At 38.7% G+C, this 26491-nt stretch overlaps 2 protein-coding genes across 2 annotated transcripts; one reads left to right on the top strand and one right to left on the bottom strand.

The window, feature by feature from the left end:
• Nucleotides 1–931: 931 nt before the first annotated feature.
• On the top strand, nt 932–4279 carry spryd4 (SPRY domain containing 4). Its single transcript, XM_085259081.1, has 2 exons — nt 932–1096; nt 3343–4279. The coding sequence occupies exons 1-2, from the start codon at nt 964–966 to the stop codon at nt 3882–3884; spliced, it is 675 nt and encodes a 224-aa protein (XP_085115207.1). The 5' UTR covers nt 932–963; the 3' UTR covers nt 3885–4279.
• gls2a (glutaminase 2a (liver, mitochondrial)) lies at nt 4241–26491 on the bottom strand. The gene is made up of 18 exons (XM_085259080.1): nt 26145–26491; nt 24428–24515; nt 22572–22693; nt 18559–18688; nt 18393–18472; nt 18086–18249; nt 17208–17266; nt 15373–15405; nt 15216–15274; nt 15065–15131; nt 14898–14948; nt 12893–13069; nt 12646–12777; nt 12364–12462; nt 9059–9120; nt 7825–7901; nt 7612–7675; nt 4241–7517 (listed from the first exon to the last, which is right to left on the bottom strand). Exons 1-18 carry the CDS (start codon nt 26354–26356, stop codon nt 7361–7363), a joined length of 1833 nt encoding a protein of 610 aa, XP_085115206.1. The 5' UTR covers nt 26357–26491; the 3' UTR covers nt 4241–7360.

Below are 26491 nucleotides of genomic sequence, written 5' to 3'. Positions count from 1 at the left end.
TGTTGCTATCCTTCTGTCACAAATCACCCCCGACACACATCTCTACCTCCTCCACCCTGGCTTCACCTCTCTTTTTGTGCAATTCAATTAAATTCAGTTGCATTTATATAGCACCAAATCACAACCAAAGTTGCCTGAAGGCACTGAATATTGTAAGGTAAAGACCCTACAACAATACAGAGAAACCCCAACAATCAGATGCACACTGTCCCTATGTGTCAATTTGTGTGCTGTATTGTAATAATGTTTGCATAAAATGTATTTTGTACTAGCTCTTCACTGAAGTCGTGTCAGGTTTAATAGACCTTGTGGTCGGTACTGTATATAGAAACACCCGTCCATCCATCCATGTCGTTGCAAAGGCTGTATCCTGTCCCAGCTAGGCTGTTGCTGAGCCACTCCCAGAGTGACCAACAACCATTCATGCACACATTCAATAATACTAATAATAATTCAGTAATACTGAAATACATACATGTATTATCCATGCCACGCAGTGGGCTAAATCCTGTAAAAGTAGATTGAAAAATGCATGGAAGAAAACATGTTTGCTCTTATATACATCACAACTGCTCATAGAAAAAATACAGCTAGGGCCATAAATCACCTACTAGGCTGTTTAAAGGTTAAACTAATAATTAATATTGAAAATGTATTGTTGTGAATCTAATATTACTAAAATATTCCAAAAGTGTTGCTCCCTTCTGTTAAATGCTTTATTGCATGATGTTTATATTACTGTATGTATTATTTATTATGGATAGAATAAATAATATATAATGCATCAATTATGTAAGGATAATTGATAATAGGCAGGCTGCTGTCCGTGGTACTGATCAATGTTTTGGCCACGCGGGTGTCGGTGCTACTCTCCAGGCCTGCAGGGGGCGGCAGAGCGCGCAGCTGCTACATTTGATGAGCAAAAGGAGCTAAAACGTGAACAGCAGCAGCCGCAGCGAAAACATGGCGATGCCCGTGAGTGCGGCTCGTGTCTGTCGCCTGGCAGGACGCACTGTTTCCTCCCTGTCAGCCGGACACAGACGGGCTGTCAACCTGCCAGCGAGGACCTGCTTCATCTCCACATCCACGGCCAGCAGTGAGTTAATGTAGTGGTTAAATAAAGGTTAGCTTTTGAGCCCGCCCCCTCAGAGGTCAGTGTCTCAACAGGCGTAACCTGACAGCTAACGGGTTATGTTTGTTAGTGTGGATTCTCCGTTATGGCCTACCTTTTCTGTAGTAGTAAGGGCTGTAAGTGGTCATAAAATCCGAATAAATTTATATTTAAAGCAAAAACAAAAAAACAAAGAAAGCTGTGCGGATACGCCTGACTGATGTTTTCACACGGAGCCGTAGCTGTCTTTGTACCTTGAAATGCACGCCCATTGGGACTAAAATTTTAATAAACATAGACCATAGTATGTGTGCACAGTGTTGAAGTAATAGAAGTTTAAACTGAAATAAAAAGCAGCGAAACAAGTACTGTCCGAAAATAGGTGCATTAAACTCCTGCCTTCAAATGTTTTTCTGAGTAAATGTACCTTTAAATGAGCAGTTTTATTACTTTTCTAATGTCCATTGCATTCAGAAAACACTTGAGCACCTGTGCATACTAAGATCTACTGTAGTCAGGTTAGTAATTGTACGATAATGTACAACAGACCGATGGGCTTAAACCTGGGAGAAAAATCAGGGTTTTTAACATTTCGAGTTGCCAAGTAATGCACTGATAATTGTTGGCAAGTTTAGAAGATGTCTAAATGCAGAATGAATGATTTTCAAATCTCATAAACCTGTATTTTATTCCTAATAGAAAAGAGAAAACATATCAAATGTGTTTGGGGTTTTTTAATGAATAAATATTAGCTCACTTTGAAGTTGATGCGAGCAACGTATCTCAAAAAAGTTGGCACAAGGGGTGCCACTTTGGCTCAGTGGGTGAGTAGGTGAACACATAAGAAAAGACTAAGAAAGTAAGTGTTCATTAAGGGCATCTTGGAGAGGGCAGTTTCTCAGGAGTAAAAATGTGTAGAGGTTCACCAGTCTGCAAAACAAATCAATCTACACGTTGTGGAACAATTCAGGATAATGTTATTCGACATAAAATTGCAAAGACTTTGAATATCTCATCATCTACAGTGTATAATATCAAAAGATTTAAAGAAACTGGTGAAATCTTTGTGTGCAAGGGACAAAGCTCAAATTCTGTATTGGGTGCCTGTGATCTTCAGGCCCTAAGGCAGCAAAAAAAAAAAAAAAAACAGGCATGGAAATCACTGTGAACACAGTTCACTGTGCCATCACAAATTCAGGATAAAGGTCTGTAAAGAAAAAGCTATATGTGAACGTGCACCAGGAATGCTGCTGTTTTCACTGAAAGCTACTTTAAAATGGACCGAGTCAAAGTGGAAAACTGTTCTGTGATCACCTGAATTGAAATTTGAAGTTCGTTTAGGAAAACATGGACATAACATCCTTTGATCTGAGGAGAAGAGGGACCGTCTGACTTTTCATCAATGCTCAGTTCAAATGCCTGCAACTCCGATGGTATTAAGCTGCTTTAAGTGTATATGGATCTGACAACTTGCACAGCTGGAATGCCACCATAGGTATATACAGGTTCTTAGAGCCAAGTATGTTCCAATCCGGTGACGTCTCTTCTTAGGTCTCGTATATTTCAGCAAGATAATGTTAAACCACATTCTGCACCTATTAAGACAGCATGGCTTTATAATAGAAGATCCCGGGTACTGAACTGGCCTGCCTTCAGTGATGCACATGCATTTGCAAAAGAGACGTACAGCACCTAGTAACTGAAGCCATATATTTTTAAAGCTGTCAACTTATTTAATCACTTCTCAGTAGAGAGAGAGAGAGAGAGTGTGTGTGTGTGTGTGTGTGTGTGTGTGTGTGTGTGTGTGTTCGTTCAAGTACTGTTGGCCCGCGCTATCAGTGTCCCAGAATTGATTTAAATATTACTTATGAGTTGGGACTGCTTGCACATCTGCCCCCCCCCCTCAAATCTCAGTGTAACCACAATAAAGTGATAATTAATAGTCCGGATCACAACATCTTCTGAGAATCGAATTCAACAGTATTAGAAAAGCTGGTATGCAAAGCGTCCAGGTTTCTTTATTGATATGAAAGAAAGGAGAAGAAGGTCAACTTTTTTAAAGGATTCACGTCTCTCTTACTTAGAACTTTTCTTGTAGCCCATGCTCTTTTGCTTTCTTTTTTCACAGGCAGGCAAATCACAGATGGAAGAGACTTTTTTTTTTTCCTTCCACTAAACTGATATCAAACTTGAGTCATGTAAAGATACATTCCTGTTGTCTTTATCTCTAGGTCTGCAGTTCAGGCTCGACGAGCGAACAGCCCACAGCAGTCTGGACCTCTTCAAGAAAGACACAGGCGTCATCTATCGCATGATGGGCCTTGACCCCAGCCAGGTCCAAGATGACCCCGAGCGTTTCCGGGACTGGGCTGTCGTGTTCGGCGACAAGAAGATCAGCAGCGGACGACACTACTGGGAGGTGACGGTGAAAAAGTCTCAAGAATTTCGTCTGGGCGTGGCCGAGGCGGCGATGTCCAGAGACGACTGCGTGGGCACCAACAGCTCCTCCTGGGTGTTTGGTTATGCTCAGCGGAAGTGGTTTGCCATGACCAGCAATAAGATAGTTCCCGTGACACTGGTGGGCAAGCCAGACCGTGTTGGGATCCTTCTTGACTATGAAGGGGGTTTCCTGGGGCTGGTTGACGTGGAGCAGCCCAGGATCATTCACACTGTTAGGGGTCAGTTCAAGGCCCCCCTGTGTCCGGCGTTTGGACTTTGGGATGGGGAGCTGCTCACACACTCGGGTCTGGAGGAGCCCGAAGGCCTAATGTGAAGCTGGATGGCGTGATCGTTGTAAAGGTCGGGGAAAAGTAGCAGGCTAGGCTTGTTACCATGGCAGTACTTATGAGAACAGTATCTTTAATAAGTGGAGAAAAGAAAGCAATATCTTTATGCATCATGTCTACCTTAATTTGTGTGTGTGTGTGTGTGTGTGTGTGTGTGGTCCAGATGTTTTCTAACTATCCAGTACTCTGTATGTCATCAAGCCTCAGGCAATTATAAGTGTACCTCATGTGCTACCTCTGAGAGGAACATCAGCTGCCAAGTTTTTGTTTTGTTTTTTTACATTGAATGTGCTGGCATTACCCACCTTTGCAAACTTAAGTCAACACAAAGCATTTTTCAAGCTCATGTTCACACTCAAATTTAATAAAATAACTTCACTGATGCTGCCTCTACATTCTTTTATTTACAACAGTTTGTCATTTACAGTGACCTTAAGGCTTTAATACAAATCAGGAAACTGCTTTTTCATTGCAGGTAAAGCAGTTTTCACACATGAACTTTTCAGCAACAACACAGTCACGCTCGTCATTCAATCCCTCTTTAGAATGAGGAGACTGTGCAGGAAGCACCCTCACTTAAACCAGAATATTTCCAGAAGTGAGAACTGTCAGGACATGAACTTTCTCCTGTTGAATGCGGCATTTGAGAAAGGAAACTGGACATCATCCCAACATTTTCCAGACTTCATGTGTGTGAAAACAGTTCACGTTGCAAATGAAGCGCAGTGAAATCATCACAGGTCTGCATACTGATAAAACACAAGTTTGCGTTCATATATGTGCACAGCTTATATTCACATTCACATATTGTGTCAGCCCAAATGTACACTGTTCCCAGCACCTGACACATTCAGATATTTGCTTGACAAGAATATCCAATGAGAAGTGTTTTTCAAACTGCAAAAAAGAAAAACAAAATCACATCACAGTCCATCAGCAGAGTAAACTGAAGCCTTGACAAAGAAGAGTGTTTCTCATGGGCATTAATACCCGTTTTATATGTTTCACATATAATCAACATCCTGGTTTTGAGAAACATGGACAATCCGCCTGACGTACTTCAGCAGAAACTTGAACAGTGTGGCATGTCAAAACCTTTTCTGAACATCTTGTGGCTGAGAAAGAAATCAAAACAACTGCACAAAGATGATCAGAAATTACTGCATGGTCATGTACACAGGAAAATAGGGGAAAAAAAATAGGTTACTCATGTTTCCTATAAAGACTAATTTGGACATACAGGAGTCTGATATGAAACTGACTGAAACGGTACTTTTAGTGTTTCAGACATTAACTACAGTCATGGTAAAAAGAAATTACAGCCCCCGTCAGTTGTATGGTTTTTTTGAACAGTTACGGTCAGATGTTTACATAACACTCGTTGTGAGCATGAATGATTTCTTCCAACTGTTCTTTTTCAGGGTGGAATAACTATACAGCACAAATCTTTAATGACTTTAAAATCCAAAAACTGGATTCACGAGTTGAAGTTATTTTGGATTATTTCTAATCCACACAGGGTCAAATATACTGCTTAATGTACTACAGTGTCTTGACTTCATAAGGCCTATTAACTTCTCGTTAGTGATCATGATTGGTCATTGATATACAGTCTATTTGACAGCACTCATTGAACTGACCAATACTCAGAACAATGGTAAAGTCCAAAGAGCCCAGTGAAGATGTAAGAAGGAGAAATACAGATTTACAGAAACTGGGAAGGTATCTGGAGCCATTTCTAAAGAACTGCAGTTTCTAAGATCATAAGTTCAAACTGTACACAAGTACAGGTTATTTGGATGTGTCACCACTTTGCAAATGGTAGGAAGAAGATCCAAACTGTCACATTTAAATAAAGGGAAATTAGTTAGGATGATCAGGAAGAATGCAGGAACCACCAAGTCTGCCATGAACTGGAAACTGCTGGAACACCAGTGTTAAGTTCTGGACTTTGGATCATTGCAACATCTTCATTCTTTTCTGTTTTTTTCAGTTTTGTGACCTGACATTTAGCCGTCAGACTGACGGCCTTACACTTAAATCGGAACACTTTGGTATACAGAGGAGTTTATGGTCGACTCAATGACTGCAGGATGCCCAGATCCTCTGACTACTAAACTAACAAATCATCACCCCTACATTATCCAGCTTAAAAGCTAGTATGAGGTTTGTGCTGGTATGCTGTGTTTGGTTTTTTGCCAAACACAGCTCTTTGCTTTTGGACTGAATATCTCCATTTTGCTGTTGTGCTCAAAGGACATTTGTGGGTTGTTCAGATTAAATTTTGCAAACTGAAGTTGTGCTGACAAGGTCTTTTTAGGGAGAAGAAGCTTTCTCCTAGAAACCTTTCCAAGACATTTTCTGTCATTTTCTAATTGTACTGTCTAACTGAGGCCTGTAGAGTCTTGGCACTGTGTTAACACACCTGAATGCTTCACACCTGCAAACTATCTAAACATCTGCTTTTACAAAAGGTGGTCAAACTTGCTGATCATCAGTTAATTAAGTGCACTTAGCAGCGCTTGGCTGCCATTTACCCCCTTAATTCCTATGGCTGCAGAGAGGCTCTACTTAGTTTTTCCACACACAGCTTTTGGATTTTTTGTTTAGTTTTTTTTATAACGTCCTTTCACTAGCTGGAACCACATCACATTTAGGTTTTACAGCATTTCAAGTTGATAATGGCAGATGGTGTGAATATGAATTGAGACTGTGGTTTGGGGAAGGCCTCAGATGGGACTGGCAGCAGGGCAGATGCCAAGGTAAAAATGAGGAGGGCATGAACTGAAAAAGAGAGGAAGGCTGGGAGACAAAATCAAGAACAAACAGCTTGTAGTGTAGGGGTAGGGGTCATATAAAGACAGAACTAGAAGGGGTTTGTATAGAGGTGTGGTCCTACTCCAGAAATTATCTACAAGATATTAAAACCTTATAATTTAAAGAGGATGTCCCTTCTTTTTGCCATGACTATGAATCATATCCTGTCAAGGTAGAATAATTATTAAAGCAGCTTTAGGCATATTTACAGTCATTTCAGTAGAAGCATAAACCTATTATTATGATTAAATTACTCACTAATAAGGCAGATGATACAACATCTCACCGTGTTAAAAATAAATAAGCACTTTAGATATTTACATCTCATTTATCTATCGGAAGCTGAGCATAAAAAAAGCATTACAGTTTCAACGCAGTCCAAATCACAATATAAATCAATGTCATTTTTCTCCACACAAGCCTGACATTGCTTGTTTGTATAGCGCTTTTCTGATACAAACCTTCTGTCTGCAAAGAGATACAGCTTTTCACAGTCTGAGACGATGCTCACGTAACATTTCTACCACATTTAAGTTGAACTAATTCATTCATCACTGCTCTCAGTCTCACTTCTCTTTCATTCCTCTCAGCTACATAATAAAAAAAGACTAATTTTCATTGCAAGCTCTCATGATCCCTAGTAGATTTAAACAATGCTCTTCAGCGTATCAAATGCGGCTTTCTGCTCATCTGTGTTGCTCAGTGAGTCGATGTCATCGTACACACGCTGGTACTCTTGCAGAAGCGAAACAACAACTCCATGGCCAAACTGCATGGCGTCATCTAGAGGTGTATTCCCCCATCTAACAGGTAACAGGGCACAAAATGGACATAAATGTTTTTTTAAAGTTAGTGTTATCGCTTTCAAATGAAGGAGAGGACAATTTAAATTCCTACCTGTCCTTCATGTGAGGATTCACTTTACATATCTCGGTTAGAAAGATTATAGCTTCCACTTGACCTGAAAAGAGAGGAAAAAAAAAATGCAGCAAGCCCAACGTCAGAGCCCAAAGAACAGAAGACTAAACATGCTGTAGTCAATTTAGACTTCTTTGAATATTGAAGCCAGGATTTTCCAACAATGAAAGAAATAATAATGAAAAGTGTCACCTTCTGCAGCAGCGATGTGGAGCACTGTGCGAGAGTCGTAGTCCCTCTGCTCCATGTTCACAGCCGAAAGGGCAAACCTGGGGGGATAACAAGGACACGGGAAGGCGAGATAAGACGCACACGAAAAGGTTATTGTAACTCCAGTGAAGGACAACTGTCAGAAACCATGGTATGTGAGAAACAGTTACATGATGAAATCACATTTATATGGCAGCTAACATGCTCTTTAATGTTTTTTCCCTTTCTTTATGGAGAATTAGGTAAGAAGACTGATACCGCCTCATAAAGGTCTGTTACAGCCAGCAGACAAGCTAGCTAGACATAAAGACTGTTAACATACAGTAGGGGTGGGGGGAAAAAATCGATACTGTGTAGTATCGTGATATTTTGTTTGCTAATAATGTATCGATACAGGGACAGCAGAAATCGCTATTTTGTATTTCTGACTTCAGAGCATGTTGATCCTTTTTCTGAGCAAGAATCCTGACATTCCTTCACTGTCCAAATGTATTTAACTTTTTTTTGGCAGCAATAAACATGACAGTTTACTTATTTTAATTTAAGACATGTTTTATTTTAATTAAGTTTAAAACTTTTTTATTTAATGTTAAATTATATTTTGTTTTAATTTACTTTCAAATTCTTCAGTTGCTGAATGGGCTGCATAGTTTTCATAAATTGCATAGTTCAGAATAGCTATAATTGTACCAGATGGTTGCATTCAGTTAAGTTGGACTATACAAACCGTTCACGTTCAGTTTGTCAACAATAAAACTGACTGAAATGAGAGAAAGACTGAGTGCAAGACTTTGATATTAGATAAAATGAATATTGATAAAGTTTACCTTTATGTACAGAATCTGAATATCGCAGATATTTAAAAACAAAACAAAAAAAAACAAAAAAACAATCGCAATAATATCGTATAGTGCGTTAAGTATTGTGATAATATCGTATCGTGGGATGTATGGTGATTCCCACCTCTAACATACAGTATGTTAAAATGTATTTATTTAGTATGACAACAAGAAAACTTAGCACAAAAAGTGATTATTTCTTTGTTGTAACAATGTGACACTGTTGTTTCCTTTTAAATGGTGCCACATTATAAGGAAAATGCATTTGCATTGATGCCCAAAAATCTGCTTATGTAAGAATGCATCATACAACAGTTTGTGTTGTGTATGTGTTTCTGGTAAAAACTAAAAAACGATTATATCCAGGTTTTACTTACCTTCTTAGAGCAGAGACGTCACCATTGTATGCTGCGAACATCAGGTTTACCACTGACTTGTTCTAATGGATCAAACAACAAACACTGTGAGAGTGGTTGTATCTGCTTTGTTTTGGATGCTCATACTAAACATGGCCAAAGTATTGCATATTAAGGCAATCTGTATAATGTTAAAGCTCAGCCTTCAGATTGCTCTAGAATCTTAGTTTCAGATGCATTTTGTCTCCTTTAGGCTCAAAGAAAGGGAGTCCTTAATTATGTCATCTCAAACACAGATGGTTGAGAACAGTTACAGTCAGTCACAGTCAAGATCATGCAACTCATCAAAAGTGTACAAGGTCGCAACAATAATGGAGACAGGAGAAAAACTCGGGCAGCTAAATACTTAAACTGGTCCATTGTAGGTGATGCGAAGCGATACAGAAAGAGTGTGATTATGCAAATACCACATCCTATGTGTGGTATAAAGTGTTTACACAAATTAGTATTTCATGCAGTGAGTTGTAGTTAGAAACCTCACAGCTTTAACAGTGTTAAACGAGTACATTCTAAACACCTTTAACCTCCTAAGACCCGAACTCTTCCACGGGGCTGATTGTTTTTACGTTCATCAGGCCCCAAAGAATTGCCAGATTTTTCTTTACCTAATCTTTGTTTCTAAGAAAAATGAGATCCACATATGAGGATATTCATATAAAATTTCGATAGAACAGTAGCAGTATAATGTCCTCGTAAGTGGATATCAGGCCCTTGTAGAGCAAAATTGAGTATTTTGGTCTAAATAACCCAAAATGTGATGTCCACATATGTGGATGCCAGGTCCTAGGAGGCTAAACAATCAAACCTTTAAACAATCACAGATCTTGCTGTCCAAACCTTCTGTTTTTGAGAGCAGCCAATCAGAAGAAAGCTTGTTTAAAGAGACGGGTAAGGGAGATAAATCTGTTTGTTTAATGGAGTGGATAAATAAGGACTATTTATCCTTATCCTTGTAACCTTGGACTCTATTTGAGACCAAGGTTACAAATATGAACCTTGATAATGAGCATAACAGGGCTCCAGTATATTGTTAGTAATTCATGTTCCTACTTCTCTGACATCATCACCAAAACCAGTCATAATGCTCGGGTCTTATTTTCTACAGTTGACAGGCTAACAAACCCTCCTGTGTCAGTGGCAGCTAAACTTCATTCGACTATGGCCTGCAATGACTTCGCCAAATTCTTCACAGACAAAATCCAAAAGATTAGACAAGCAATTGGTACATCAACAGCAAATTCAGGATATGTACTGTGTCCACTGAAAAACTGTTTAAACACCATCAAACAGTTTCACCCTATTAACAGCAAAGACCTGGAGGACATCTTAGGTCAACTGAACACCTCCTCTTGCCGTTTAGATGTCCTGCCAACAAGTTTTTTCCAAAAAGGTCTCAAAGACTTTGGAGTCAGACCTGAATAACTGCTATGATGCCTTCCAGTCAGGTTTTAGACAGAACCACAGCACTGAAACCGCTCTGACCAAATATGTCTGAATACAGACAGTGGAAAAATGTCAGTCTTAGTTTTGCTGGATCTCAGTGCAGCATTTGATACAGTTGACCACAACATATTACTCAAACGACTGGAGAACTGTGCAGGTCTTTCAGGAACTGTACTAAACTGGTTCAAAACATACTTAAAAAACAGGAAATACTTTGCATCAATAGGTAACTTCACATCTGTGCAGACAAGTATCACATGTGGAGTTCCCCAAGGTTCCATCTTGGGACCCCTTCTGTTTAACATTTACATGCTCCCACTGGCACAGATTATAAAGAACAACAAAATAAACTATCACAGCTATGCAGATGACACACAAATATATATCACAATGTCACCAGGAGACCGAGGCCCTGTACAGGCTCTTGGTAAATGCATTGAGGAAATTAATGACTGGTTATGTCACAATTTTCTCCAGCTAAACAAAAACAAATCTGAAGTAATAGTCTTTGGTGCCAAAGAAAAACGATTACAGGTCACCAGCGAACTTCAATCTATACATCTAAAAACCACAAACCAGGTGAGAAATTTGGGTGTAGTGATGGATGCAGACCTAAACTTAGAAAAACCCATTAAGACAATAACAAAATCAGCTTACTATCACCTCAAGAATATATCAAGGATAAAAGATCTGATGTCTCAACAGGACCTGGAAAAACTAGTCCATGCATTCATCTTTAGCAGGCTTGATTACTGTAACAGCATCTTTACAGGTCTACCTAAAAAAAAAAAAAAAAAAAAAAAAATCAGTCAGACAACTACAGCTCATTCAGAACTCTGCTGCTCGAGTCCTCACTAAGACCAAAAAAGTGGACCACATCAGTCCAGCTCTGAGGTCTTTACACTGGCTGCCTGTCCGTCAGAGGATAGACTTTAAAGTTCTGATGCTGGTCTATAAAGCTCTAAATGGTTTAGGACCAAAATACATCAGTGACCTCCTGACCCAGTATGAACCTTCCAGATCCCTCAGGTCATCTGGATCCGGTCTTTTATCAGTTCCCAGAGTCAGAACCAGACACGGAGAAGCTGCATTCAGCTTTTATGCTCCTTATATCTGGAACAAACTCCCAGAAAGCCTCAGATCAGCTGAAACACTCAGTTTATTTAAATCCAGGTTGAAGACTCACCTGTTCTCAGCTGCATTTGAATAAAGCACCAAATCCACACTTTTAAGCTTAAATTTCAAAACTTATATTTTAACTACTGATTTTATCTACTGTTTTTTTAAATCAATTTTAAATCATGCTTTTTATTGTTTGTTTTTTAATGTCTCTGTAAAGCACTTTGAATTACCTTGTTGTTGAATTGTGCTATATAAATAAACTTGGCTTGCCCTCTGCTGTTTAGACTGCTTACATTGAACTCTGGTTCTCTCTCTCTCTCCCTCTCTCTTCGGTGCAGTTTGTTTGTGCAGATGTGAACATGGTGCAGACCAAAACTAAGAAGTTGGCAACTGACTGCTTCCAAATATGTGATGATGTGTGATGCTTTATTTATATTTGGTCAGATAACCACTTTTGTCAGCTCTTTCCTGTATTTACTTTTGTTGCGCCTTCCACAGATACATTAGGCTAATATAAGAGGACTGAAAGTCCATATTTGGCTTGTTCGCTGTGAGTTTTGTGAAGTAACCAAATGGGAAAGTTTACAAACTCATCCTCTGACCCCAATACCAGAGGAAGCAAACTATCGGTGTGAAAACACCCTTAGTTAGTCAGTCACCTGAAAAGAAAGCACTGGCTACACTTGTTGCACTAAACTCACTGGATCATCATCGTCATCTAATCGTCTCCTCGGGTCGTGTTTCTTAGTGAAATGCCTCAGGTTGTCGTAATTGTGGAAGTTAAAGCAAGACACGAGATCCTGATGAATCAACAAATAAAAGACAATAATTAATATGACATACATAACATGTGGTGAATTTGATCTTTAACTTTTTATCATAAAAACACAAAGAAGACATGAACATTTAGCTTCTGTTACAAAATGTAAATATTTATTAAGACTTAAAAAAAAAAAAACTGTCATTATGTTTAAGAAGCATACCTGACAGAAGTGAATGCCACGAACACTGTTTCCAAGACGATCTAATGGTGGGGACCAACACATCATACCCATGACATTGGGGACCACCAGCAGTACAGCACCTGAAACGCCAGATTTAGCCGGCAAGCCCACCTAGACAAGGACAACCAACAAAACATCTGAAATCTCGATGCAAACATCTCATGATTAGTACTCTATGATAAAAAAAAAAAAAAATCAATTTTCTTCCTCCAGTACAGGGACTCACTTGGAAGGCAAACTGTCCAGAAAAGTCATACATGCCGCACGAATGCATGAGACTTAGGGTGTTGCGCACTGCCTCGGCACTCAGCACGCGGTCGCCTGTGATTGGACAAATACCCCCATTTGCCAGCGTGGCAGCCATGACGCTTCCTGACTCGCAGGTTACCTCTATGGAGCACAGCTGGAGTTTAAGAGAAAAAAAAAAGATTAAATACTCACAGAATTGGACTATATTGTTCTTACTGTATTATGCTTACATTACAGATTTCTTTTGCAACGTGGAAACTTGTGAGGGAAATATTTTGCTCTATAGTAGTTTTAGTGTTTAACCCTTCACTTTCTTGATCAGCTGGTCGCCAACTATGTCAGTTTCTTGATGCAGAAAAGATTGTGTGTAAAGACTGCTAAGAGATGAGTCCGTAAACTATAACAGAAAAAGATCAATTAGCTAAATCATGTAAATTTCAGGTGTTAATTCTGGTCGCCATGATTGACTTTTCATGGTGCACATTAAAATTTGATCTTATTATGACGAATCTATCGACAGTAAGAGATGAGGGTGTTTTATTTTATTTTTTAGCTAAATGCTAATGTTTCGCTGATGCTTAGCAGGTACAGTTAGATCCGTCATTTGTTGGTCAAAAACACAATTTCTGTAGTTTTGCCTCTGTGTACCACCACAGTGGATTTTAAACCAAACTTCAGCTTTAATTCAAGGTTTTTTACAAGAATCTTGCAATAACTCTTTAGTAAATACAATTTTTTTATATATAGGCTCTGATTTTCAATAGCTTAAAAGCAACTGAACAATTCACTGACAAGTTTCAGGGTCGGGTGAGTGTTGAATGGGTATTTCATGGCTTTTTACTGATATTTTAAATATGAGAGCTGCAGACTTGTCAAGTGAGGGAGGCCATCATTTGGCTGAAAAAGCAAAATTAACCTATCACAGAGATGACAAAACTTTAGAAGTGGCCAAATAAAAAAATCTGACAGAAGGAAGGACGAAAGAAGAAACTAGCTTAATCGTTTCTGACCATTAAGGACCCTGAAATGTACTTTATAGGTTTTTTTGGTTCACTACAGACTTCTTGGCTTTAAATATATTATCTGCCCCTGCTGGTAATGCAACTTCTGCATGCATGCCCATTTCATGTTTCGGAGAGGCAAAGTATGACATTGACAACTAACAATATCTAACCAGGAGAAAAACATTTTGCAGGAGGTAGGAATATCATAATCAAAGTCTATAACCAAGAGACACTCAAGAACAGGAAGGCTAAACTTTGCCAAAAAAAACAAAAAAAAACAAACTAACACTCAAGCCTGCAAAATTCTGCAAAAGCGTAGAGGGCTATGTTCTGATTCAGCCAAATGCTGCAAAACAGCATGACAGCACTACATAGAGCAAATCGATAATGACCCCCAAAAATGCTACATAATCAAACAAAACGTTTCTTAACGTAAAGAAATGGGATAATCTTCAGTAGCAAAGTCAATCATCTCAACGCTACAGAGCATGCTTTGATAAAAATGTCTGTAGTACCTTAACAGTTAACGGAAAATTGTTGTAAAACCCCTTGAAGTAAAGCTGGAAGTATGTACTTCAATCACATATTGATAGTTTGATTTAAAATTCACTGTGATGTGATGAACAGAGGCAGTGAACTGTAGCAGAGTGTAGATTTGCCCTAGAAAAAGAAGTTTCACTGTCCAGCAAATTATCGACCTATAATAATCATGAGGTTTCTAATTACACTGCTTACTTAGCTAAACATTAATATTAAAGCTGAGGTTAGTGGGAGTGATACTTATTTAAATACTTGCAAAGTGTCATAGATTATTGGACAATTGGAAACTTGAACAAGGGGTAAAAAGATTCATGACTGGTGCTGCCATCCAGTTGTGTTTAATCTGGATCAAATTGTTGGACCAACTGACAGGGAGCTGCTCTGCTAGCATACACATGCTAAAATATTGTTTCCAACAACTTTAAAGGACAATCTCACCTGAAAGTAAAAGTCAAGAGCTGCAATCATATCTGCATTTTCAGGAAAGCACTGCAAGGAATAAGATTAGAGTCAGCATATACTATTCAATTAAATTTAAAACCTCAATTCAATAACCCCTGAAGTAATTAATATTGTATGCAAAACACCAAAAATAATAAACGCACCTTTTTCTCTTTGAGGTAATACCCAATGGCAAAATTCCTGTCACCAGTCTCCCTCTCTGACTGGAAACTGCCGGCACACAGCGATATGAAAACCATCATTCAGGGCACAAAATGACAATAGTTTTTACATTTCTTGCAGCAGGCCACTCACGTTGCATTGCTGAAGCCCACATACTCTGTACCAACCATGCTTTTCAAGAACTCCATCACCTGCAGTAACATCACTTTTAGAGACCATTGAGCAGGAAGAACAAATACCAAAAAGGGACTAGATATAAAAATTTCTAAAAAATAAAACATTTACTTACATAGTCAAACCTCTCAGCCTTATTTGAATGAGGCTGTAAGAAGAGAAGAGGAAAAATAACTTTCTGTTGCCAGCTCAATAGAGTCAGTAAGTCCCTACAGATGGCAGTGTTTGAGTGCTTTGACACTGAAGCATACTTTTGATCTTGGGTGTGTGTCAATATCTGATGTGCACATGGTGTGTTTGAGCGTGTCAGCCCTCGTGGCAATGTGCTCGCTGTGACGTGAGGGCTGCTTATGGTTGTGCTTGAATTTCATGGACCAGCAGATGATCATTACCGTGTTGTAGAGGTACCAAAAGGGGATGGCGCTACATTCATATTTAATGGCCTTATCTCGAAAGGTTAAGGATGATAGCAGACATCACTGAGTTCAAGGAAAGACCTGAGGACTAAATCTCATGACCACTAAAAGAGTAGGCTTTATGTCTTTCAAGGGAATTTATCTCTGGTGTGCTACCTAATATGAAAAATTATTTTTGACCAAAACATACAGATGTTTGATGTTAAACTTTGATATGTAAACCTTAGCAATATTTATGCACTCCCGAATGTGCACAAATGTTGCATCTTCTATATACTTTGTAGTTTTAGCCTTTAATTTCCTTTTCTGTGTCTAAAATAAATGCTTTTTAAGTATATAATCTCCTCAGTGTAAATATAAACTATATGCAGATACACTGAATAAACTATGTTGACACAAGTATTGCCCCCTCTAAACACACTGAGCTGTGAGGCTGGCTAACACACCTTCAGTTCTGGGGGCCACAATTGGCCACAAGCATGCACACGCCATGTTGTCCGCCCCAGACCGATTCCCCTCCCTTGCAGCTGCACTTGGCCCACATATGATAAGAGTCAGCTGTCAGACTTCAAAAACCAACACAAGCAAAGCCTCTACGACCATATATGACTGTATGTTTTGGAGTAAAGGCAAAGATCACAGATAAGTCACTATGGGGGGCATATAATCTCAGCCAATAGATAAGGATGTCATGGCTGTTGTTGACGTTATCCATCAGGAGGGAGTTTGTTCAGTAAACTTCAACCTATTTGGTATAAAAGTGTTGCTTTCTAGAACTTTGCATTGTAAATAACATTACATCACCAATAGTTTGACCTTTAAGAAACCAGCAATCTGTGGCTTTCAGCTGTGTATTTCTTTAGCGCTTCATACCCATGAAAAAAGCAATTTTCTAAACTAGTTCACAACATTTAGCTCACAATTGTCTTTATATTGAATATTCTACCGTCCAAAGTACCACTAAAGGGATTTGCTTGCTTAGGTCACACACAGATTGCAAACTGTGGCACAATCAGGTTTCATAATGACTGCAAATTTTATAAGATTGCAAACCATACAGGGCTCGTCCCTACTCATGCACTGGCTACAGGAATAAAAAAAGAGTTTGTCTATTTTTTTGAAAGAGTTATTTTTTTGGCAACTTCAAGCTCGTGTTGAGCCGGCAGCTAAAACCCAAGTGAAACCATACATTATGAAAAAATCTTTTGCAAAACCTATTTCACTCCTGCTTTGTACAGACTTTTAAACAGGTGATTACCCCTTTGAACTGTGAATCTCTGGAGAGGCTACAGAACACTATGCTGCACTGTACTAATTCAAGGGAAAACATTTAATAAGGACTGGGTTTAAAAATGGAAAGCCTATTTTTGGTCATGTCCAGCTGCCTCCTAAGAGACTCCTCTGTTTTGCCCCAACAACCTCATATAATGACCGACAACTACGTAGTTATTTTATGTGCATATTCTTAAACACAGACATGTGCATTCAGTAAGCATCTATTATCACATCAATGTATTCAGGGCTTAGATTTTACCTTAATTAAAGAACTGATGACAATAGCTCCAGCATTCACCATGGGGTTGTGTGGTTTATCTGCACAAGAAATGAGAGCAAGTTATCACTGATTTGCCCCTAACCACAAGAATAATAAACTGAGACTGCTGAGACTGGAGAATAAATTTCATCTTGGGGGCTTAGGATGCAGCGACGGCTAATGAACTGAAGACATGCAGTAAAATCCAATTGGCTTTAGAGATGAGCAGGTACTTTAATTGTAACCCAGCTGGCAGGAAAATTTCATACAACATTTGTAAATGTTATACCTACAAGCTCTAATGATGTTTCCGATTGAATGTTCAAGGAATATTTCTAGGTTAGAAGTTTAATGCATTTCTGACTGCAATATACATAATAAATATAATGCTTTGAAAATGTTCATTCATAATATTACATGGAAACATTAAAAATGCAAATATTCTCTGCATTCAGAGCATATTTCCAGGATGTTTTTGGCATTCCTTTAATGTGATGGAAAAAAGATAATAAGCAAAATAAAAACAAACAAAAAAATACACAGCCTGTGTGGGTTGACTCTGGGTACTCTGTTGGGACATTAGGTTAACTGTGGTTCTTAACTGGAAATAGGTGGGAATAACCATCAAACCCTCTAACTGCAGCTAAATACACAGATAACTGTTTGTTTTCAATTCTGAAATTGCGTAGTAATGTTGTTCCCATCCACATAATGTCCTCACAGAGACCACGCACGTGCTGATCGCTGGGTCGGGCAGAATAATATGTGCAGCAGTGTCTGGACATTTGAAAAAATGGAGGGACAGATGTTCTTGTAAACTCTGACTCATGTTATTATCGCAGGGAGCATAAATGGGGTTCTTTACGCAAATCACTTGCCTTCCTCATTTAGGGACAGTTTGTTGAACTTGAGACCACTTGGCTCTTTGCCCACAAACTGGTGAACGTGCTCACTGCCAAACTCGTGCACAGCGATGGCGTACTCCAGAGGCTTCACACATGACTGCAGACAGAAGGGAACCTTGGTGTCACCCACAGAGTGTCTGCATGACATGAGGATGTAATGGAGAAAAAAATAAAATAAAATAAAAAATAAAATAAAAATGGAGGCGTGTTAGTGAGGCAGTACACACGGTGGAGGTTTAGAGAATGGAAAGACGTAGAACAAGTGGAACTGATACTGCACCTCTGTCCGTCGATTGTGCACAGAGATACACCCCACAGGTCAGGGCTGAACTTAGCCAACTGTGGAATGTAGTCAGCCACCTGCATAAAGACAAGAAACATGTGAGTGAGCTAAAAAATGATGACGCACACGCTAAAATCAATACGCGTGTTGGTCTGGCACTTACCTGTCCCCCCTCCTGCTGATGCGCACTGTCGTACATTGTATCAATTTGGTGGACAAACTTTTCAAAGTCTGGGATGATAAATTTTTTTCTGAAAGCCTTAGTCAGCAGCATGATGTTGTTGCCCACACACCTACGAAAGGACACAATTACAATGAGGTCAAGAAACCCTTAAAAGGCGCGCTTTAATTAGTAAATTTTGATATTCCTAACTGTCACTGAAGCTACTTTGTAGCAAAAACACTGCCCATAAAACCACCCTTCAATAGGAGGAGCCAAATAACAGCCTTTCAGTGAGTAAATCCAGGTACCGATCAGTGTTTTCATGGCAGACATTATGACCCTTTACAGTTAAAATACATTATATATATTAATGCAAAGATGGTTCTGTGCCAGGGAGCCGTGTCAATGTGACAGAAATGCAGCATGTACAATTCCCACAACTGAACCAGACTAATGGATTTAATAAATTTTATTATTCACACCAGTGTGATAAAACAGGACTTTTATCCCATGTAATAAAGTGTAATGGAGACTGAGATGTTTTCATAAACAAATAAAATCCCTTTGCCTCTGCTGTGTTAAGTTACAGCAGAAATTGTGGGAAATATTGGCTTACTTGGATTATTAATATCAGACGTATTCTTTGTGATGTGAGACAGGCAAGCAACTACACCTCAGCTTCACACGTAAGACAACAGAAAACGCTGAACAGCAAACACCAATCATAAACAATTAACAATTACAGGGCCTCTTGGGTACTTCGCTAAGCCAAGTCGAGACGAGCTACGTGATTAAAGTACTAAGTTAAATTTAATGAAATTTGGTGGAGAGGTGGAGCTTTGTGAGGTTTTTGATGACTGCGGTCTTGGTCTAGGATATTGTTTCAGAGTGACTCTCAGGACGATTAATCAAACAAAGAGCTGTACAGCTAGCAGGTCCTCAAATGGAGCCATATAATACTGTGCAAAGGTATTGAGCTTTCACTCATGTCTTGGCATTTTGCTTAAAAAAGAAAAAAAAAAGAAAAAAAAAAAAAGGGAAAAATATGTGCAGGATTTTACTGAAACTTGCAAACAAATCAAGGTACAGCACGTAAGGCAAAAAACAGAGTTTCTGCAATTCTAAATAAGCTTGAAAGCCAATATTTGAGATCAGCACCTTGCGTGTATTAAGCAGTAGCTTGAGTGCAGGAAGCTGGTGAGGAACTTTGTGGAGAGGTCTGGAAGAAATCACCTCCTTTTCAATGTCAGCAAGGCAAATTGTAGACTGCACTATTTTTCATTCTTAACCTGTTACTGTAAGACAACAACTTCCCTTGTAAGGATCAATAAAGTAGCTATCGGTCTATTCTTTCACATAGCCTGAACTCTCTTGAGGCAAGCTTTTGCTTTAACTTCTTTAAGTAGTCTTCAGAAATAGTTATCCAGTCTTCTTGGCCAACCTGTGACTAATAGCGTTTTATTGTGTTTCATATTCAGGTATGCTTTTACTGCACTGACGGTGTTTTGGGGAATGTTGTTATGAAGCTGTTGCCCGTGAGACACTTTGTAGATAGTATTGCATCACAATGTGACTTTTCTGAGTTCATAATTAAATCAGTTTTCAAGATCCTCAACACCACTGGCTGAAATGCAATCTCATTTCAGCCAGTGGTGTTTTCAGCCATGACAGAGACTCTGCTGTGTTTTGAAACACACCATTCACTTTTGTAGTTTTCTAATGACCTTCCCATGACAGTGATTTGAACTACAAATGCACCTTTCTTAAGAATGTTTCTTCACGGCAGCTTCAGTGAACAGCAGATGGATCAACTGAAGGTCCAGATCCATCCATCATGTCTCGTATCAGGTCTTTGTTGGATTTCTCTCCCATTTCTTAAGGACATGAATTTCAGATACGGTTCATCTTTTGCAGATAGTTTTTCATGCCTCCTACTTCTTCTTTTGTACTCCATATTTCCAGTTCCCTTAAAAAAAATGTTTAAGAGCACACTATGCACTGTACATGCTTATATTTTCTACAAAAAGTCTTTGGGAATCACCTAGTTGGTGCAAAAACACTATCTTAGGCCAATCAAACTGTTATCATTAGCATTTTTCAAGGATTAATCTAAAGAAATATGAAGAAACGATTAGCTTTTGCTGCTAGTAACAGTAAAATCTTTATTTATTATGGGTTGTTATGTGTACACTCAACACTAGTTCATTACTTGAGCCTTGCATGATTTATAAGTCAAATGGCAAAGAAACAATTCCTCTGAAAAAGGTTAACGATTGGACTGACTCAAGACTTTTTGCACAGTACTGTATAAACTGAATGGCTTATACATCAGAATGGCTGATTGCACCTTTAAGCTAAAAGTTATATTAAGTAGTTTACTCTGAGTTATATGTAGTTGTATTACTACATAACCGTTTTTGAGAATTAGTCAAAACACTCCTCTGTAATATGAGCGTCCAACCTTAAACCCTTAAAAACCTGAACCATGAAATAAAGCATTTATTGAAACTTAAATAACATTAATTTGCATATATTTTAGTTCATCAAATGAGTATAATATTTGTTACGTTTGGCTTTTTTTGCAATTTTGTTTTATTGCAGAAAAGAAAAACTCATTGATGATGTAAAAGTCTCAAAAAAATGATACACTTGGCTTTACAAGATAAACCTTTGGCTTTTTTCAAAGAAAAGGAGTCCAGACATTTTCTTTAGCTTCTTTGATCCAAGCGGAAAATCCTGAAGTTATTGAGAAAGGTGGTGCCTGAAAAATTGTTTATATAACTAAAACATCAATCAATAATTGAAATCTTCAACACGCAGGCTTCAAAGTAACCTGTTTCAGGCCAACTGACATTTAGCTAAAAGGGTAAACAAACCTGCCCATACCAACTCATCCAGTAGTTATTATAGATTTCCATTGCTGTGTGTGTTAACTGCTCAGCAATGCAGTATGCTCTCAAGGAAAGGTATGCACATTCTGTCACAGCTCTGAACTAAAATATCTGGGCCCAGAGGCCTCACTAATCCAAGACGATGCTAACGTGAGGTTTGGGACACCAGGAAAAGAGAGTGGAGAGAGCTTCCATTATTCATACGGGTCATATCTTTAAAAAAAATAAAAGCTAGCTCTCTCCGTTTCTAGTAGCATATTTATAGTATGCTCTTGAGTGTTCTTCAGGAACAGATGACCTCACAAATTTTAGAAAACAAGCACAGAAAATCAGAAATGACCAATTAATTTTAACAGAGATAGTCAGACTATTTAACCCTGTGCTGTTCCAGGCCAAAGGAAGAGAGCGAGTGAATTACACAAGTCTGCTATGAAATGATATGTCTGGTCAGCAGCCTGCATAGCACTTACGGATCTGTTGGGCCTGCTAATGTAATTGCCACAGTCTGGAGCCAAACCAGAATGATGCCCTTTCATTAACAGCCCCAGAGACCCCCTGTCTTCCAGCACACTCCACTGCTTTGGCTGGCATGCATGCACGTGAATTTTGTTAGCTGCAGCTGTCGGCCATAAAACGCCCGTCTCTGTCAGGCCCTTGGACTCAAATAGCACTGATCACAGATCACTAACAAACACTCATGTGAAAACTCAACCAAACTTCATCATTTTCCTCCCATTTACTCAATCTTTATTTGAAAGATTATAATTAAATATATTTCACTCAAGGTCTTCTGACTAGTTTTCAAGTATTCAGCAACTGTGTCCCCAAACAAAATCAGTTTGGCGATCGTTGCTCAAGAGTTGGCAGTTTGTCTTGTAATCAGAAGGTTGCCAGTTCGAGCCCCAGCTTGGACAGTCTCGGTCGTCGCCTACTGGTGACGGCCAGAGGGGCCGATGGCAGCCTCGCTTCTGTCAGTCTGCCCCAGGGCAGCTGTGGCTACAACTGTAGCTTGCCACCAGTGAGTGAATGAATAGTGGAATTGTAAAGTGCTTCGAGGGTCTCGAAAAGCACTATATAAATGCAATCTATTATTATTACATCACTATACACAATGTTTTTCACCTTCTGAAAAGTTTCTTATCCATCATGACTATCCCAATGGAGTCACGGGTGGATTGTCGCATCTGATGGACACAATCGCGTAGCCGAGGGTCAGATGTTAACAAGCCTGTTTTTCTTAAAGCCTGCAGAGAAGGGAAATAAGAAGCACAAGGGAGAAAAGAAGGGAGTGACCTACTGACATATTCTTTCACACACTGAAAAAGCTTTTTATGTAAGAATATTAAACATGTGTCAAGGACATGTACAGTGAAAGAGCTGCAAAGCTTCAGGTGTTGCCACAAGGGAGAGAGGCGGAAATACAGGCATAGACCAGATCACTGGAATCCCTCTCGCAAGTCACAGTGACAGCCGCTGTATGTGGGTCTATTTTGGGGACACCATGTGTACAACCCTCCTGACACCTTTTGACTGGTAAGTAATTCTGTAAGCAAGCACGCGGCTCCAAACATGCTCTTGCAGGAAGTGCTGAAATTAGACTGTTGTAGTGTTCCTGAGTCTATTTTAGAGTCGAGCCCTTCAGTTGACTGTTTGAGGGTTGGGTTTGTGAGCACAACAGACAGAACTTTTTATAAATATATGTTAGCGAAAGGCAACAGCTTTTAAATGAAGCAGATTGTTTTTTTAACAGCAACATGACGTTCAGTTGTGCATTTAACAGCTTGTTGAAAATAAAAAATAAAAAAGAAGAAAAAATTGGGTCAGTGGAAAACACACTTATAATTAATTTTTACAAGCTGTTCATCATCACACACAATTATCTCCTTTTCATTCACAAATGATGGCCCAGTGTATCCTTTGCTAAAGAAGGAAGTAAAGGAAGAACCAAAGTAGCTTTTTTAGTATTTAGAAATTTCAAACATCTCTAATTATGGCTGCCATGCATATACTTCTGGGTTACTTTACTCACTTAGAAACCTTTCTAAGCAAATGTAACTATTTGACTGCACTCAAAGTCCTGACTCTGCCTTTTTTAGATCACCTGCTTTAGGTTTCCAGTGTTTTATGACACCCTGAGGGTCAATGTGTTTTGCAGTTGTTATTTCCATTGCAGGGACACCGAGTACCACTTTCCCGTTCCATCTCCGCTCCAGTAACCTCTACAAACACACCAAGTCATTTGTGCTGTCACCTGTGTTGACACACGTCTCTCCTTCTTAATGTACGTTCTGTTTTAAAAAGACTGAGTCGTCATAGACACCGCAGTCACCAGCTGTCTGTATAACATGTCCCATCACAGGAGAAAAGGGAAAAAGACTCCGAGTTTATGTTCTATGCTCTAAGTCTATGTTCTACTTCTCAGTAACCTGAGCTCTTGTGAGACTTTTAAGATATGAAAAGGTTCATATCTGTTCATAGAAGCATGACTTTTTTGAATGTGTGAGCTTAGTGGGACCTCATGTATCTGACAGGAACCTCATAATGCTCCTAAGATTAAGTAAGGAAATAGTAGGTGCTGGTTCCTAAATTAAATTCCTTTAATCTACTAATATTATTAAATCGACCAGTACAACATCTCAACTGTAAAGTCCTGTTGTAATTAAAGGCAAAATAATAATTAAAAATTAATGTGAACAATTAATATTGCTCTCTGATTCTAATTACTTTGGTCCTTAGTGCCACAGCTACTATATATAGTCCTATTGCATAAGAAAGTCCCTAGACACTTTTTAAACTGGACTCCTCAGTCAGGTGGAGATACTCTGGATTCCTGTTGTGGGATAACATGGCACTGCCAAGGGTGATTTGGTTAAAGTCAACGGTGTAGTCGAGTGTGTTTGTGTATGTTCACATGGGCCATGAAAAGCCAAAACAGTGCTCAGTGTGACAGAGGAAGTGTAAATGTGCTGCTGACGTACAGAGATGAACTGGGAGAGAGGGATCATCTCTTTGCCATCAGTGATGGTGTAGAAAAGCAGGTCCTCCATGCTGGACATCAACCTGCTTCTATAAAAACAAAAAACACACACGCAATAGGTTTTGATGTTTAAATGTGGACAAGCTTCAATGTCAGAACTTGAGCAATGAGTCAAAGTTTATGTCAACATAAAGCTAGTGTAAATACTGGCATTTTTCCAGTGATCTACTTTGATCCTAACATAAACTTTGTTTTAGAGAAGGCTTAACTACATGTATATTTTTAAAAAAATCTACATAAATTATACAGTGTAGTTTTTGGAGTGTTGCATACAATTAATATGCAGACAGATATTTTAAAATATAATTGAACTTATCAATTTTCATCTATAAGAAGGGCAAAACAATTAACCTGCTTGTCATGAAGTGTTATAGAGTTAGCAAGGGTGACTGAATCAGTTTCCAAAGAACCCAAAGTAACAGCACCATAGTCATTTTAAGATTGATAATGGTGTCACTCCTTTTTACAGCAATTTTTGCATCTTTCCTGCTGTAATTATATACATAATAGTGATCACTTGAGATTTACAGAATATGCACTTTAATATAGTGTTAATCACTGCACTTTTAATGTGTCTGTGTTTAGGCAATTAGCAGAATAAAGAAGGAAATTAACTGCTTTAAGTCTGGCAAGTAATTTGGTGCCAATTAAATAAAAAATACTGTTATATCAAATAATATGAATTCAGTGCCTCAATTATGCCATATTTCTCAATTGAGTAACTTTTATCACTAGCAAATACTTATTATTTAATCTACAAATTACTTTTTTGTATACACAGAGATTCTTGTTTTGTTTGACCAGGAGCCCAAATTAGAGATATTTAGTTACTCGCTATACATTCCTTACTTAAATCACTGAAGGTAAGTGAAAAGCATCAAATCAACATATTTAAAAATTTGAAACAGTGAAAATGTGAACAGCATAAAGAGGAAAAAGGGGACCAGGCAGAGTGATGGCCTGCTAATTAAACACAATATGTGTTATGGTAGCCTAGCTTTATATGTATTTTTTTTACATTTGTTTTTGTTTTTTTTTAAATGTATTGGGTTTGCTCATTTCAGTTTAGCTTTTATTGTTTAAAAATGTATAATTTTAGTTTAGGATACGGGTCATGTCAAATAGGAACCCCAGTCTCAGTTAGCCTGCATTAAAGCCTCCTGATGTAGTAACCACACCGACAAAAGTTTCAAAATAGCCTTCAGTGTAGTTTTGTGGGAAGCAGATGTTATATTGTTTCTTGACCTGGCACACTGCCGTATTGTTAGTATTACAACTGTTTTGTCAAAGTTTGCTTTTCATGCATGTGTTTAATTGCTTTTATTAACCTCTGGACAAAAGCAAACCAACATTTTTTTCCAGCTATTAGCAAACATTAGCTGCCTGCAAGCTGCAGTTTTACATCTTACAGACTTCATTGGTGAATCTTCCCAGCTTTACATAAAAGGTAAGACTATTTACCACAAAATAAGAAACTTTTCTGACAAATTTTACTTTAGTTAGTGTGGCCACCTGTTACTACAAGCTTGAATAATGAGGGGGACTTAAGCAGCTAATGCTAGTAGAATTGTTACTCTTATTGTGAGAGTACTGTAGTAAAAATAAAAGTACTGAATGATTTTTTGACTAATTAATGATGACAGTCTTCTGTGACCTACTTGGTGTGTCCTTGGTCCACATCAGGGCCCTGCTGGTGATGATAGGCTCTGTGGGTGTGGGGTGATGCTGCTGCCCAGCAGGGGAGAAGAACAGGTTGCTGAGTCCTGGACAAAACCATGCTGTCAGCTCCAACTCTAGCAAAGATCCCTGCATTTTTAAATAGCTGCAGGATTCCCGGGTTAGCTGTCCTCAGACTTTTCAGGCAATGCATTGTGATAAGTAGGGCTCAGCGTTTAATAATTCAAAGTAGTTTTTTTTTTTTCTTTCCTCCAGTAGCTGATCTTGAGAGATATCTGTGACCTGCGCTCCTTGGTCCTCGGAGCTTTAATAGCAGCAGCTGTCTTAC

Source organism: Mchenga conophoros, linkage group LG20, assembly GCF_057382185.1.
Source record: "Mchenga conophoros isolate Kocher_MC1m ecotype Shallow Benthic linkage group LG20, M_conophoros_male_GT1.1, whole genome shotgun sequence".
In the NCBI taxonomy this organism is placed as follows: domain Eukaryota; kingdom Metazoa; phylum Chordata; class Actinopteri; order Cichliformes; family Cichlidae; genus Mchenga; species Mchenga conophoros.
Note: the sequence above shows the minus strand (reverse complement) of the source record. Positions and strands in the feature narration are given on the sequence as shown.

Bases quoted from the DNA above. Each gene is read 5' to 3' on its own strand.
- spryd4 (XM_085259081.1), top strand. From the start codon at position 964: ATGGCGATGCCCGTGAGTGCGGCTCGTGTCTGTCGCCTGGCAGGACGC. The intron at 1,097-3,342 runs GTGAGTTAATGT...CTTTATCTCTAG, and splicing joins CTCCACATCCACGGCCAGCA to GTCTGCAGTTCAGGCTCGAC.
- gls2a (XM_085259080.1), bottom strand. From the start codon at position 26,356: ATGCATTGCCTGAAAAGTCTGAGGACAGCTAACCCGGGAATCCTGCAG. The intron at 15,406-17,207 runs GTAAAATCTAAG...CTCTTCTTACAG, and splicing joins TCATCAGTTCTTTAATTAAG to CCTCATTCAAATAAGGCTGA. The intron at 7,518-7,611 runs GTAGGAATTTAA...GTTACCTGTTAG, and splicing joins AATCCTCACATGAAGGACAG to ATGGGGGAATACACCTCTAG.